Source organism: Epinephelus fuscoguttatus, linkage group LG1 (assembly GCF_011397635.1).
Source record: "Epinephelus fuscoguttatus linkage group LG1, E.fuscoguttatus.final_Chr_v1".
In the NCBI taxonomy this organism is placed as follows: domain Eukaryota; kingdom Metazoa; phylum Chordata; class Actinopteri; order Perciformes; family Serranidae; genus Epinephelus; species Epinephelus fuscoguttatus.
This window is the reverse complement of record NC_064752.1, coordinates 21,543,718-21,560,473: the sequence shown is the minus strand read 5'-3', so window position 1 is coordinate 21,560,473 and position 16,756 is coordinate 21,543,718. Positions and strand designations below refer to the sequence as shown.

The following is a 16,756-nucleotide window of genomic DNA, read 5'->3' as shown; positions in this document are numbered from 1 at the left end:
ATGCTGTCACATCTCTTACCTATTCTTTTCATTCCTTGTCTCTCTGTAAACTGCTCTGTCCACAAACAAACAAAGAAAAAACAGCATGTCAAAAAACATTATACTATTAGAAGATAACACCACCTCTCCACTCGCTGATCAGATGTGAATCCACAGAGTTTAGTTTCCTGGCGCGGTTCAGCAGAGTTCAGATGTTGCAATCATTCCAACAGGGTGTGTGTGTGTTTGGTAAGAGACGCTGAGGACAGCTGATGTAATGACTGCAAAACAGATTTCCAGTCTGGGTGACTGGAATGCTTTCAAGAAAGATCATTATTAGGAAATGTTTTTTGCCCGTACATCGCAGGTCCACCCGCCTGACTTCAAGCAGGAGACAGACTCCGAATAAAAAGTTAGAAAATGTTTTATTTACAACAATTCTTTCCCCCCACTTGTATTAATCCGACCCCTTTGTCTGCAGACCCCCCGACATGAACACAGACATATTGGACAGTTTGCATAGATAAAAAATAATTTCATAGTAAAAATTATAACTCAACCACTGTAAAGAATTTCAAATAAAACAAAGCTGAAAAGCGTGTTGACAATTTCATCCATACAAAAATAATACATAAGAATATACATTATACATGTGTCATATATCTTTTTCTAAATGGCATTCATTCCAAACAAAAGGAAGTCATCTGGCAGCATGCCTTTTGTTGGCTTCTCACTTTCTCACAGTTTCTGCAGGTGGCCGAGACAAAAATATGTTACAGGCAATAATCTGATTTGTGTCTTTGGATAAAGCTGATTAACGAGAGATAGCACCTTCACCCTGATGTCAAAACAGAAAATGGCTGTCTGTGCATTGTTTTGTGTGTGTGTGCGTGCGGGCGTTCATGCATTTTTGTGTGCGTTCACAGAGGTATTGAAGCACGTACACACGGCTGCTGCCGACACGGCGGTGGTAGCGCAACATGTAGATAAGCTGCAGATGGACAACACGCACTCTGCTGTGTTACGCACGGTTTAAGAAATATTCACAGTGATTTCTCCTGAAGGCACTTGAAGCAGGCTGCGTTGAGCACTTGCCATTCTAAGCTTCAGCTCTGCCAAAAAGAAAGTCCCCGCTCTGTCAGCGAGCCGCAGACACTCATCCTGGTTGGTGCATAGGTGGTAGTTTCTTATTTAACTTGGCAGCCGACTCATTCACAGAATGTCCGGGCTCAGCAGCGGCTAAATGACTGTGCGCCACAAGTTATTCGTGCGCTGCTGTCTAGACAAGATCTAACACTCAGATTCTGTCCTTCTTTCCTTGATTTCTCTTTTCCCCGTTCTTCCTCATCTCTTTCTCAATTTCAGTCAGCTGTCTGGCTACCTCCCTTTATTTCAACACACCAGCAGCACAAAGCGCTCATCATTACAATTTCACAAGTCGTGATTTTAAAAATAAAATCTCTCTTTTATTCCTCTTTCTCTACTCGTCCTTTTCTCCCGTTGAATTTCTAATACAAGTCCTTCATGATCTCCTGCAGCAGCGGGTGTAAGCACATGTCCACCTCCGTCTTCTTCAGCAGCTGGATGAGGTGAACGTGGTCGGTGACAATCTGACGCAGGTCGGTCATTTTCTGTAGCAGCTTGGCAAACAGCTGCAGAGAGTCTGGGTGGTTTAGCTTCAGCTGCAGCTCCAGTGAGTGGAGCACCGTCTCCTGGAGCTGCTCGATGGGCTTCACGTTCAGCAGGCCAGGGCGGTCTGGATGGGTTACAGAGACACGGAGGATACATCAATGATATTTCTGGTGACACGTTAAGCATCTATGAGGTCAACATTTCTATTATCTGAGAAGACTTAATTTAGCCGTCCCTTATTACCTGACTGAACTGTGTTATTGCTATTTACAAAAGCCGTCTTATCTTTACTAGGCTGTAATCTCAGTCATTTATGTTAATTATTAACTTAAATGTCTGATTTTCATCCTCATCAGGTTCAAGGCCGGACTTTTATCAAGCATCCACACGCTAACCAGCAATATTAGATCAAATAGTTTGGGTTTGTGAGTGAGGATTGATTTACTGTTACACAATCATTGAAACTTTGGAATTGTTTAATCAGTGGTTCCTAAAAAGTCTTTACTTTATTATAAAGACAGAGGAGTGACAGTACAAAAACCTTCACGCCTCATTCTCACGCCTTTTCTTTTTTCTATTAATGATGAATAACAGAGGAAAAATGTGAAGAAACAAGCAAAGCTGAGTGACTCTCAGTTGTCTGTGAAACTTCACCTCCTCTTTTTAAAATGGGTCAAAGCTCTGCTGTTTTCAAATCTTGACACATTTGTTAAAGTTGCTGTTTCTTGATCCCATGTGAAACCTTCCAGTAAACGGATAACGGGGTCAAGGCTAACCATCGATAGCGTGCATAATGCAGTGGGGGTCAATGACAGATTGTTAACAGCAGACGCTTGACATTCACAGTGATATAAATTGTTCTGATGCCACACGTCTGCCATAAAATATCTTTTGTTTTAATTACACAACCTGATGCAACAATTAATCGAGTAATCAATTAGTTGTTAACTATTAAATTACTCACCAACTTATTTAAAAACTTATTTAAAAAAAAAAAAAGTCAAAATTCTCTGAAATGTGAATATTTTCTGGTTTCTTTTCTCCTTTATAACATTAAACTGAATCTCTTTGGGTTGTGAACAAAACAAGACATCGGAGGGTGTCATCTTGGGCTTTGAGAAACACTGATCAACATTTTTTACCATTTTATAGACCAAACAACCAATCAAAAAATCAAGAGAATAATCAACAAATTAATCGACAATGAAAATAATCACTAGTTGCAGCCCTATTGTTTACAGGAACTTGTTTAAAGCTATATTACATACACTATTCTGCACTGTAAGCTGGTCAGGAATAAAACATTAATTGTCAGATTTTTGGGAAATATGCTGATTTGCTTTCTTGTCAGGAGGAGGTTGATAACACACTCACATGTGTTTTCTGTATGAAGCTGGATGCAGTTAGCTTAGCTTAGCATAAACACTGGAAAAGACACTGGAAAGCATTAAGACCTCTATCGGCCTTAAACCAAACAACTTTTTCAGTGATTACACTGTTGCAGACAAATTCCCAATGTTGGAATAAAATCCAGAGAGTTCTACCTCAGCTGGTGCGGGCTCACGTGATCTCGATCGTCTGGTGTAAGGTGGTCATAAAACAGTCAGCTGTCTTAATGCAATCTTTTTCTCGTCTTGAAGTTCCAACAAAATCAAACATGTTTAAGATTATCGTGAGTTTTTAGTCTTGGCTCATGCAAATACTGAAGTTCAATGATGTAAACACTGTTAACAACCAATAGCTTCGCACTCTCCAGCATACAACAGGAAGCAGCATCTTAGGAAGACAGTAAACATGGAGGGGACTCTGAGGAGGAGCAAGAGCGTGAACAAGCTCTGATTCTCTTTGACTTCGGACAAGGAGGAGAAATTGGTGATTTTGTGGCATGATTAAGAGTTTGTGTATTTGGCATGTATCTGATCCACCAACCAGCACTTATTCGTGTTAGAAATCTTAACTTCTGAAATGGTTTACTTTTAATTGCCACAGTCTCCTCCCACTAAAACAACGCAGCTAACCTACAGAGGCTGGTAGCGAGTTGAGGGGACAAAATCCAAAATGTAAAGGGTCACAGGCTGGACTCGAACCCGGGCCGCTGTACATGGGGCGCCTGCTCTATCACTAGGCCACCGACACCCCATACACAAATATAGTTTATCTTTATGGATAGACTGATGCTGAATTGACAAAAACACTGTCAACATATGGCCCCTTTTATCTTATGTTTCTAGAGTTATGTGTTTCTGCGGACATGTAGGCAAATGTTAATATGTCATATTTCTTAAAGAGAATTTGGTGTAGTATTTTCCACCAGGAGCAGGATGGGATTTAATCTTAAAATGAATCTAGTTGTAGTCTTGGAATCAGTGACCCTTCAAGACCCCCAGACTTTGTAAAATTATATAGTGTTTGACAAAAAAACTCACAGTCTTTGGATGTGAGAACGTGTCTGACTTTAGTTTTCCAAGTCTTCTCAGAGTCTTCTCCTGTATGGTGGCCATTAGCACAAAGACTGTACAGCTATCATGTAACCCAAGCCAACATTCTATTGGCTGCAACTTTATATTAATGTACGACAGTCGCATCAATTTATTCCCTCAACACTACTAAGACTAGGTTACTATGACCTAACACATCCTGCAGGAAAGAGAAACAACAACAAACAAAAAGCCCACTCACCCCCGCTGAGGATAATGACAGCCAGAAACAGCGCCATGTCGCTGTCGTCCAGCTCCAGCGTGTTGAACTTGACTGAGAACTCAAACTTTGGTTCCATCATTTGACAAAAAGGTTTCCTGAGACTCTTGAGGAACTCCCGCGTCATGAAGATCTGTCCGTAGGAGATCAGGGTCCCGTCTTTGTTCATCAGAGGCGCCATCATGATGATTAAGACCTCGATCACGCCATACTTGAGCAGAGTGACCTGGGACAGAAGTGAAGGGTTAATGCTGATTAGATCTTTAGGATAAAAGTAATGTTTCTGAAGTGTTTCCAGCATCGCCTGATACAGTGATGGTAGGTCCAGATGTGAGCGACAGAATCGATGAGCTGCAGTGTTTTTGCCTCTTACCTGATCATTGAGATCCAGTTCAATAAATCCCGGGATACTTTTAGCGAACTCTGTCACTTCTCTCACTGCTTCGGCCGAACGTGATTGACAGCTTTGAAAGAAGCGCAGCTCTAGAGCGTCTGATGGCACCTGTCCGTTGATGCTCGCCATTCCCAAATAGCCATACTCTGACCCCGGGTGAACTCCTGTGTTACCTGGAATCAGATGAGATGTGCACAGACAAAAACTTAAGCAAGGTGGCTCAGTTGCAGGATTACATACTAGAACATGTCTTAAATATCTTCAGCACAAAGAGCAGCCAGAGTTTAAAACTAACTCAACAAGGAAAGTAACATAGTGAGTATTTTGAGTTTCTAACCTCCGAGCCCGGCTGTGATGGCGGATTCCTGCTGCTGGTGCTCCTGTATGGGTATCTGCCTACAGTTAATAAACTGCTCTCCCTCCATTAGAGACTTCATGTCATGGATGACAAAAGGCTGCAGGTAGAGAAGAAAGAAAATGGAGGAAAAGAGATTTGTGCAGGTACAAAGGATGTAGAAGGCAGAGGAAGAGAAAAGGAAGAAACAAAGACAAAGGAAACAACATTAGCTCCTCGGACTGTAGGTCTTCTGAGGACAGCACACGTGATCTGCAGATGTAATCACATATACTGTGTGCACTTTGGTCATGGCTCATTCATCAGACTTGTAAAAGCAAACACAGCACATCTCATATGTCTGATGGACAGTGGAAATAAATCTGAGCTGCAGGTTGAGGCAGTCAAACACTATTTCCAGGTAAATGAAGCATAACTAAGTTAAAGCTGCTCTTACAATTTGGTAGGACAAAAAAAACCAAAAAACTGGCGGACATGCAGCGGCCTGAATGATGAATGGAGCTATTCACATACTTAAATCTTCCTTTTTCATAGTGGTGAAATGAATAGTGAGGCATCCTACAGAAAGGTACAGCAAACAGTTCCCATTAAACGTTATGAAATCGATGTACATGTGCTGCCTGCTCAAGAATCTCTTAGTATAGTCTATGCTGCATTTGTATGGAGGTTCAAGGCTGCCAGTTTCAGATATAAACATTTAAAGCACAACTATGTAACTTTTGAAAGACGAAATTACACGTTCATTCCCTTATAACGGAAAAGCTGACAATCATCAAAACGCACCCGGGCTCTGTTCAGTACACTCAGGGTGTTTTGCTGCTACAAAGTTGCTACAAGTTGTCTAAATGTCTTTAAAAACCAGGGGCACAACGCAAATATTGTGCAGCAAAAAAGTGACCTTGTTTATTCTGGAATGAGGTCAAGTCTTCTGAGCTTCAAACCACATGTAAAGGCATCAACCAATCTCACTGTCTGGCACAGACGTCACAACTCTTTGGGCCTCATGCAAGAAGTTATATACAAACAAAATTTCTCTTATTTTTGTTCATATCTATGATTTGTTCTTAGTTGGTTAGTAGCCACTGACTTCTGGGATTCACCAGTGTTTTTCTTGGGTTTGCTCTTCTCTTAGATAAGAGAAAATTTTACAACTGGTCTTGAGCACTCCTTCCAAGATAAGAGAAAAAACTTCCTGTTTTCACAGTCCACAGAGAACACACATTTTAAATCTGAGGAACAATTAAAAAAAAAGCAAAAAACAAACAAACAAAAAAAAACATGAAAATCATATAACCACATTTAGATCATGTTTTAGAGTAATTATAATGATTGGATTATTACATTTCAGGGCTAAAGAAATACCTCTATACTTGATCTATTGATCCCAGTCACTGTAATTTCAGTAACTGTGCGTCCCTCTGCTGACCAGTGAAATGTAACTGAGTACATTTAATTAATTACTACACTCAAGTACAAATTTGAGCAATTTTTCCTCGAGTATTTTGATCTAATGCAACTTTCTACGTCTGCTCCAGTTCAGAAGCAAACACTGTACTTTTTACTCCACTACAGCTATTTGAAACTTTAGTTACTTGTTAAAATATACAATAATTATTTAAATCATTTTCATGCATAACATTTCATGGTTACAGTCTCTTAAATATGAGATAATGTATTATTTTGATTTATTAAATTAACTTATTTTTTACATTTATATTAATACTTGAATACATTTTCCTGAATTGTACTTAAATATTTTTTAAGCAACATTTTCAATACAGGACTGTTATTAGTAACAGAGTATTTTTACAGTGTGGTATCAGTACTTTTACTTCAGTAAAGGATCTGAATACTTCCTTCACCCCTGCAGCTGACACAGCATCAGTTAAGTTTTGCCATCTCTGGGTTTTTGATTTTCCTGTAACACGAGCACTGACACTCTGGAAAATCACATGTTCACTTTGTTTATTTAACAGTAAGTCAATTTTACTATGGCTGAAGTTCTTCTTACAGTGTGTTTCTGGCTCCAGTTCTCGAGGCATGTGTCAGAGTCTTTGCACACGGCACTACACCTGCCCATATATAGTGCTGGGGGGGGGGTGTAACGGATAGGTTACTTATGATCAAGTAGGATTCATCATTCAGCACACCTGGCTGAGAGCAGATTTGGATGGTTCAGACGGTTTGGTACATCCTGAGTTGACATCTTTTATTTTTCTCTTAACAGAAAATATGAGAGAAATGAAAGAGAATGTTGCTGCATGAGGCCCAATGTCACTTATTTAAGTGTGTAAAGGGCTTATTAAGTTGGCTATTTTTTAGCTAGAGGTTGATATGACAGACATTTGTTGACTCTGTAACCCTCTTCTGCTTGTGTTTCTGTTAAGCTACATTTTTATCATTCATCATTATTCAATTACTTGTAGCCACAGTGGCTCACCACAGTTCTCCACATTTACTTTCTAATTCACTGCACAAATTGTTCTCCGTCAAACTAATTTAGCAATAAATGTGTCATTAATCACTGAGGGTAAGAATTGTAAAAACTCTTCTCTCGTCACCTCTGATGACCCGTCTCCAGTGCTGCTGATGTTAAAGGTTGATTACACATCAACTCATGGCCCCACATGTTCAAAAAATGTTCTACAGAAGATAAAATCATTGACTCCCAATTTCTTTCAAGAGGTGTGCTGTGGTTTAGTAAGTAACCCGAGACTTCTTCAAACAGATAATTCAGAGCCATTTGGCTGCTATTGCTGTGATGAACAGTCAAAACAATCAGACAAAAGAGAGGCGGAGCGGCCTTGAACTCATCTGACTTTACAGAATGGGAGGAGACTCAGATGCTACTGTACAGTTGGTCCTGAGTTGTAAAGCCAATAATAACAACAACAACAACAACAACAGTAATAATTTTACTATTGAGGGTTCATTTGCTCCCTCATTTTCATCATTCACTGGACACTATTCACATAATCTAATTAAATATAAATACATTTTAAAGGTCCATGTGCTTGGTTCTACCTATCAAAATCTATCAAAAGCTACTGGCCATTAGCGATTAGGGATGCACCGAAATGAAAATTTGTGGCCGAAGCCGAATAATATTAAACGCTTGGCCGAATACCGAGTACCAAATACCGAATATTGTTGTTTAGTTTTTCATTAGTTTTTGCAGATGAACCCCCTCCAGATTAGTGTTGTCACGGTACCAAAATTGGATCCCACTGTACGATACCAATGAAAATATCATGGTTCTGAGTAGTATCACGATACCACAGCGAAAATGAGGCAGATGTGCTTTTTGTCATTTATAAAAAGATAAATCACTTTTCTATTATAGGCTACAGCAATGATATTTCAATGGAATAAATTACTTATTGACTTATTCATACTTCAAAAACAGCATCAATTAGTGATTAACATAGGGGGGATCAAATAAAATAAATAAATAAAATAAGAATCAACCAGCCACCCTCCTCCCCTGACAAGTCCCTTCATAAGTAACGAACAGTCCCTAAAGTGCGGTGAGGTCTGTGGGCCATGAACGGCTCGTTTCTCCTCTGACAAGTCACATACCTGTGTTCGGCTGGCTCGGCTGGCTCGGCTGTTCGGGTACTTTTGGGCAGTCATGACGCCAAGAAGAGGATATTATTGGAGCCGACTTGTCCGTCGCTGGTAAGCCGATGACCGCCGTATTTGACAGGAATACATTACTGTCTGTGTCTGTGACCCCCGTTCAACCCACAACCGATCGCCTTTCATTTCTGCTGCTGGTTGAAATCTGTAGGCTTCTCACACAGCGTGCTGAATGATTTAAGCCTATTTTACTCGCTCAAAACTATTTTTAGTCGCAAATGTGAGTGCCGTGACGGATGGATCGGCACACTGCCGACATTTCACTCCGCCTGTCACGGCACGCTGTTTGATTGTGTTATCAAAACACCACTATTATTCAGCCTTGCTTTTAACTTATTCCACCGAATACCGAATGTGTGTTTTTTTGCAATATTCGGCCGAATATATTCGGTTACCGAATATTCGGTGCATCCCTATTAGAGATAATTCACTATTTTTACTTAATGACAATTTAATTAACAGGTTCAGTTGGTCAGGTTCAAGCTGTTGATATACAGTGTTTGTACAGTTTCCTACAAAAAGTAATGCACCAAAATTGTACATATCTCTTGTGTATGTATTTTGGAAGGCTGCGATCATGTGACCAATGTGCTGACGGGAGTAAAGGAGGAAGTGGTTCATTCGGAGGCAGGTTGGGGGGTGGACACGTCACAAAACACAAGACTTTCCTCAGGAGACTAGTGTCTGGAACTGAGTGAACTCAGAGTAAACGCTGAGTCATCTTAAGGTATATCCTCACTTCTTTCTTTTCTTAAACTTAACTGCAGTAACTTTATGTGAGGTATGTAATGTCACTCGTGAGGCGCTAATTCATAGGATATCATTCGAACTGCGGTATGAGGATACGTTGTTAGGTTCGGCTGTTATTTAGTATTATTCAGATTTATTCTACCGCACTTTTAACCTTTAACAGTATCAGCATCAACAGTATCACGTCTGTCGTTCTGAGACGAGCCACAAATGCTCTGTGGATCATTTTTAAAAATCTACCACAGTTTTCTTTTGTCTGCCACTTGTAATTCAGTTGATGTGGATTTCCTGATTAGGTCTCTTTTGAATACTGAGATTCAATATCTCCAAACCTCACATACAAAAACACAGAAATAGATGATATCTCACATGTTCATGCTTGTGGCCAACACATTTTCCTACAGCCTGCTTGTGTAAATCACCAAATGTCTTCATAAATTACTTTGACTCGTTGAGTGGGAATGTCGAAGCCATTACTGTACATCAGACTGCTGAGAAGCCGTGTGATCCTGTTGCACAGCTTGACCACTGTAATCTGAGGTGTTTCTAACAGCCAAGACATGTAGAAACCAGTCGATCCGCTTTTCCTGTTAGAGCAGCAATAACAGCTTGGAAAGACCTCATCTGAACTAAACTGAGCGTGGCAAAAAATGTTAACACATGCAGTGAGCTGAACTGCTGTAAGTTTAAAACTTCTCAACTCCTTCAAACTTGTATCGTTTATTATTGTTTTACCCTCAGAAACGTCTTGTTTCATTTAAAACTCAAGGCTGCACATGGGAGACAGTTCTGTGCTTTAATATATGTGTAAGTAAAGACACATTTTTCATAGTCAATAAGGCGTTTTTATGTCCTGTATCTGATTTTTGGTTGAGTATGAGATGAAAACGTCATTCAATGTGCAGTAGAAAATATAATAAATGGTCTTAAGCTTACACAGGCCAAAGGCAGCACTCCCCCACCAGTATATATACAAGTAAAAAGAAGTAAAGTAGAATAAAAGCAGTGCTGCTTACCACAATGTCTCCAGCCTTCCCAGAGAGGATGGCCCTGGCCTTGGCCTTGGTGAGGGGGAAGTATTTCAGATATGCCTCGTACAGATGCCGGGACAGAGCTCTCAGATCTGCCGCCTCCGGGTGCATGTGCACCATGTCGGATGAGAACTCAGCCAGCAGTTTCTCCTTCTCCGCCTGGGGCATTCGGCCAAAACGAATGGCTGGGAAAGGAAACAGACACACACATTAGTGCACAGAGGCACTCGGCAGATCCAGTATGTAAAAGCACACACGGAAACATATTGCAAGCAACATGTTTGCACTGCAATGCACACGGCACACACAAAACATTAATGTATAGTCCTTCTGTTAAGACCAAATTTAAGACTACTTTTTTTGACAAACCATCTTTTTCTTATTCAAGCATTGCAGGTAAATATAAACGTAAGCAGTATAGATGTGGTTCTGTGCAGTGGCAGGTTTTATGTAGGAACACGGTTGTGAAAGTGAGTGAGGTTAATGTACATTTTACCAACAGGTAAGTTGCAAGTATAAAGTAAAAAGACAGTATTATGTTCAGTGGTAGGTTTAAATGTTTTGTAACATCAGAAATATGGATTTTCATACAGAAGAGCTTGTCATTTTGATGACAAAAAATTAAAAGATGGATAAATTAAACTAGATAAAATGTTTGTGGCAATTAAGACCTAGGAAATTCAAATTTAAGACTAATTTTCCTCCTGCCAAGTTATCCAAAGACACAGTTATTCAAAACAACAGTTAAGACTAACAGTGTATATTTTACATTCAATCTGGCCTGGTGTTATAACATGCTCCCAAATTTTTTACAAAACACATCAAGCTGCTGACAAAATCTACCATCTCAAACATGACCCCTAAAATTCAGAATAAAAGTGCTGTAATGCTGTTAAAATTAATTTATTACTAAACTATTCACTTTATGTCTACTGGTGAGTGACACTGGTGAGCGACCGTCATTGTTGTTTCATTTCTTTATCACATCTCTAATATTTGGACAGAGATCAGTGAACCAGATCGACCAGCTAATGTCCACAAAATGACCTGCTATCTACAGCAAACAAACAAACGTTGAGGAATCCATGTATTACAATATGGAAGAATTTAGCTCAGACAGAGGAAATGTTTTTAGCTGTTGCTCAAGATTATTTTGGGGGGAAAACTAAGGAAATCAAAGATTTTTAAAGTTTGAGAAACACGCACTCCTTGCTCAGACAACTTCTACAAATGAGTCACGGCTCATACCGTCATTCATTGAATGGGAAAATCCACTGGCAACAACATGATTTTATGAGGCGTGCCTCATCAAGCAATTACAAAATGTAGTTCCCTTTAATAACATGTTTATGTAGTTTGATTGGTAATAGTGTTTCACAGTTCACTGCAAAACCTGAAATACTATCTTATACATTTATACAAGTCTCACAGTTTCTCCTCCCTTTCCCACCTGTTCCTGCAGGTTATACGCTGCAGGTTATATTACAGTGTGCTTTTACAAACACACATTGGTGGAGCTGGATCTGATTTCTGTTTCTAAGACGATGGGTTGGTTTGTGTGCAAGAACACCCAGACCTTTATGTATTTTAGGATCTATTTTATGGTGTTATGCTGTATTCATGATAACCTTAATAAATTATTTATGGATGCTGTTTGAAATGTAATTGTATTCGTAACTTTACATTATATTAATGTCACTTTTTACTGGTTTTACTTTTTCTTTTTAGCTTCATACTAATTTTAAAAATAGCTACACCACTTTGAAAACTTTTCCAAAAGCGTTTTTCTTTCAGTGAAAGACAAACTGATGATACTTTTTTTCCCGTTTGATTTTTCCATTACCCAAGTTTCATTACAGCAGACAAAGGTATAATTGTAATCTAGGTTTTATGCTGAATGTGGTGAAAATGTTCTTTGTCATCTAACTGAAATTTGATACTAAGTTGCGAAATGGTGAAACCCCCCTTTTTTTCTGTTAGTGGAAGTCATTAATTATCCCCCATTCAAGCCTACGCAATGTGATTGTGTAATGCTGACTGTGTGATGAATGCACACCTTAAACAAATGAACTGAAGTGGCCTACCACCAACTGGCAACGAGCCCGCAGCGGTGACACAGCAGGTTGGTGAAATCAGTTGTGGTCTATGTACTCTGAGAAGTCAATCATTGATAAATTTAAAAAAAAACACAGCGCGCACGTTCAAAGAATCGGCTGTAGCAAGTGAAATAACAGTAGAGTGATATGAGGGGAGGAGGAGGCACGGAGAGGGACAGTGAGATTAGTGGCAGGAGAGGAGAGACAAACTAACTACAGTAGGTGCCTGTCGCATACTGTAAATGTAAAGCAGTTATGCTGTTGAGCCTCAAATCCTCAGTGCTCTAAATCTGAGATTAACTAAAAAAAAATGGTGCTCACTTTTGCTGACAGACTTTAGCGCATATCACCTTAAAGTTCCTTAAACCAGCTCAAACTGCAGCTCCAGCGTCTTGCTTAAGCAGAGGTTGTAGTATCTGTAATAAACCAACTTGCATTTCAGCTAGAATGGATGTCTTAAAGACGTATTTCACTAGTGGAAAGATGGTCTGCAGGAAAAGGATGCAAATACTTTTAAAACTGGTGCTACATGACCTGAGAAAACAGAATAAAAGGGCTGTGGAGTTTGCTTTCGCTCAAGAAATAGAAAACCTACCACTACCAGAAAAAAAACTGTGCTGCACTGGACCATAAACGCTCCCGTCGGTGGCTAACATAACGCAAGCTTGGCTGCATGGGAAACAATATGGCAGTCAGCTGGTGACAAATGGTCTTGAATTACAGTTTAACAGTAAGCTATGACATGTTTCTGAAAACATCTGAGCAGAGAAATAGGCAACACAGTAACAGAACTTGGTTTATATCCTATCAGCACTGCTTCATTTTACTGTTGGATCCATTTTAACAATACAGGAAATAGTATAGCACCTGTTTCCTGATTCCTCATATTACAGCCAAACCGTTCGATGAAATCTGTTTCTGAAGACATTTTGTGAAGAAAAATAGGCAATGCAGTAACAGAGATTTGGTTAATATTTGATCAGCACTGCCTAGTTTGCGTCCATGATGCCAGGCATACTAAGATGCAGTAGCACTCTGTTTAGTTCGAGCAACAGTCCTAAAACCAGTGAAAAACGGGGCGGATATCAAGTTTTAAACTAAGAGATGAGCAAGGAGCTCTGGGTGCTGGTAAAATGCAGGGAGATAACCAGTAAATTTAATCATACCACCCACATGCAAACAGGCACTGTGCAGATTAAGCCTGATTTTGACATGCCCTCTAAAAAGTCCTACAATAGAACAAAAAAGTAGTGTCCATGGTGTGTGGACTTTTTTTTATAGATGCAAAAATCCACATTTGTGTGACTCTATACCTGTCAGTGAAGATGCAAAATCTCAGTTAATGCTTACTATAAATTAAACTACTGAGTGCATAATGTAACAGAAGTAGATACAGATGGTGTGGTGATACCGGGTGTAGTCTCGAGGCCCTGTTTACCCACACAGGTGTTTTCAATTATTTATTACACATCTTCTTCAGCTGCAGTTACTCTGGATTTTTTAGTGCACAACGGGAAGCAATATAGTTGGACAAAAGACAAATGTGATTGGACCGTAAGACTCCAGTTGTGCAAAACTATGCTGAGAATTTTCATGGATCAACAAGATCATACATCAAAAGAGTGAATGCTGTAAGTCGTCCCGCCCTAACAGGACCAACAAAACTAACAGGAGAGTCAGTGAGATGTCAGTCAAGCTCAACCTGTGCACGCCCACACAGTCACGAGGTCCGTGCTGAAACTCATCTGGGGAGGCGGAGACAGCACTTCATTTAAAAATGGACTACAGCTGTGCCTGCTGATGCGCTCCAGTGACCAACAATGGCTGACAAAACAAAACCATCCTACAGCTTAACAGTCAAGGGTGAGGGCAGAGATATTTAATGGAAAATTAATATTGTCAAGTACAGTATTTCTGTAGACATTGTACGTCTGTAGTGAAGCTCCTTGTGCTGTAGTCTGATGGCTTTTACCTGGGATTCAGTGGCTAACTACACTTGCTTAAAACCAGAGGGTAGAAACAGAATGTGTGGCAGATGGCAGACAGTGTGGAGGATTCATATAAACAAACTGTGTTACCACCACACACTGCAATAGAATCATACCTGAGATCAGCTGTATATTTTTGTGAATAAATGGAAACTACATGAACAGCGGAAGCTGCAGTAAACTGCATTTAAATTGACGCACAACCGATCAGCTCACAGGTGGCTGAGCGTGGGAGGTGTCAACAGTTCCCAGCGGCCTTGCAGTACTTGGTAAATTTCCACCTGTGTTAGTAAAAAGACCGGTGTGGATGTTCCATGGCTAAACTAGGCTTGTACATGTGGAATTGCTGATTTCATTTGATCTCTGCTCGTGTTTTAATGTAGTCTAATTTTGACCATTCTAATTAAAGATATATTATGTAGGACTTTCTTAAAATACAATGTATAGACTCATACAGAAGTAATCCATTCTAAATCGTCACTCATGACCCATTAGAAGTGTGTGGTGGTGTATTCATCTACAGAGACTCTGCCCTTTGCCTGTATTTTCCTATTTTCTTCTTATTTTCTATGTTCAGGACATTTATGGGTGTGTACCCCCACAGCTCTCAGGTGAGGTCAGGCCTTCATAGAAAGGTAGCGACCAGGTGCCAGACTGTAAGCTGCAGGCATCCAGTAAATACAGCACCATGAAAAAGCAAACGTAGCAAGGCAAAATGCCAAATAAGAGTGAATCTGGGGTTGGCTTTTACTTTCACTCACCCTGGCTAGTGAGTTTACAAACAGTTACAGACAACCCTGCATTGTATACCTTTAAAGTTCTTAAATCAACAGTGTGTGCACAATGGGGACTGTGTGATCACTGATAAACCTCATTAGCAAAGCATATAATTGCTTGTAAATTGTAAGATGACAATGTATCATAAAGATATTGTGTGTTATATCGTTACTGCAAGCTCATTAAGTATCTCAGTAACTGTTTTCATTTTAATCTTAAGTGACCACAGATGAAAAAAGGCCTTTTGGTGAATTCACAACACTGTTTACTAAGGTGAGAATAAAAAGATAAAAACACACTGTAAATAAACTGGTTAAAATTAACCTATAACTAAATTCATTTCTGATCATGCTGCTGGGGTGGCAGGTACACTGCACGAGTGATGGGAACTGAAACATACAATACAGGTTGAAGACCACAGAGGAAGCAACTGGCAACATATAAGGCAGCGGTGTACATCGCTACGTACACACCACACCTCGAAGACCAAATTGGCAGCAGTGTGGTGAAGATGTATCTGCTGCTCTCAGAGGGCATCAGAGGCACAATTGTAGGTCAGCAAGGAGGCCAGGATTTCAAAGAAGAATCAACCTTTTAACCTGTGCCTGCTTATTTATAGTGAGCGTAAATGGGGGGTTCATTGGTGTCTGAAGACAAGGCATGAAAACAAAAACACCTGAATGTACAGATGCTTTGACTTCTGTTAGTCACGTAGTAAAGCTTTTCATGGCCTAACTGTAAATGTTTTCATTTCACACCCAAGTTTTCCTTTAATAAAAGTGACTCGAGCACATTGTGCGTGTGTGACTGCATCACATATCTTACCGTTGTGTGACATGCCGACATTGAGGCACTTCTGGAAACGACAGTATTGGCATTTGTTGCGGGACTTCTTGTGAATGCGACAGTGAAGATCACAGTGATCATACACCAACTTTAACCTGATTGTGCGTCTGAAGAAACCCTAAGAGAGAGAAAGAAAGACAGACAGAGACACAGATACTTTAGATACAGTCACTAACAATATCCCACCATTTCAGGATTCCCACACATTTTTACCAATGAATTTTCAAAACTTTTCCATATATTTTACCCCATTTCCATGACTTTATTTAGGTACTTTAAACTGGGTAGGCATGTACAGTGATACAGCCATACATTAATACACACACACTTTTGCCTGACATCTATTTGATTGAATCACCAGGTATTGTTAGGTTAGGTAGTGCTGTCTACAAATAACCAACCTGTAAACACAAACTGTTTGATCTACACGCTGAAATCTAGTAAGAGATAACAGTCTGAAGCTGCTTTACTGTATGACTGTACTACTGTGGCCTCCCACTCAAACTCACGTTGCCTTTCCATCAGTAGTGACTGTAACCAGAATCATTTAGAGATTTACCACACTGACAGTG

General features: G+C 39.9%; 1 protein-coding gene across 1 annotated transcript in view; it reads right to left on the bottom strand.

Annotated features, from left to right (window-relative positions):
* Positions 1 to 402: 402 nt before the first annotated feature.
* The window catches only part of pparg (peroxisome proliferator-activated receptor gamma), a 41,998-nt gene continuing 25,644 nt past the window's right edge, over positions 403 to 16,756 (bottom strand). Inside the window, exons 4-9 of the mRNA XM_049583111.1 lie at positions 16,164 to 16,302; positions 10,463 to 10,662; positions 5,040 to 5,157; positions 4,682 to 4,875; positions 4,291 to 4,534; positions 403 to 1,735 (exon numbers count right to left, since the gene is read on the bottom strand). Coding sequence (XP_049439068.1) covers positions 1,488 to 1,735; positions 4,291 to 4,534; positions 4,682 to 4,875; positions 5,040 to 5,157; positions 10,463 to 10,662; positions 16,164 to 16,302 — 1,143 coding nt within the window. The 3' untranslated portion in view covers positions 403 to 1,487. The remainder of the gene's footprint in view (positions 1,736 to 4,290; positions 4,535 to 4,681; positions 4,876 to 5,039; positions 5,158 to 10,462; positions 10,663 to 16,163; positions 16,303 to 16,756) is intronic.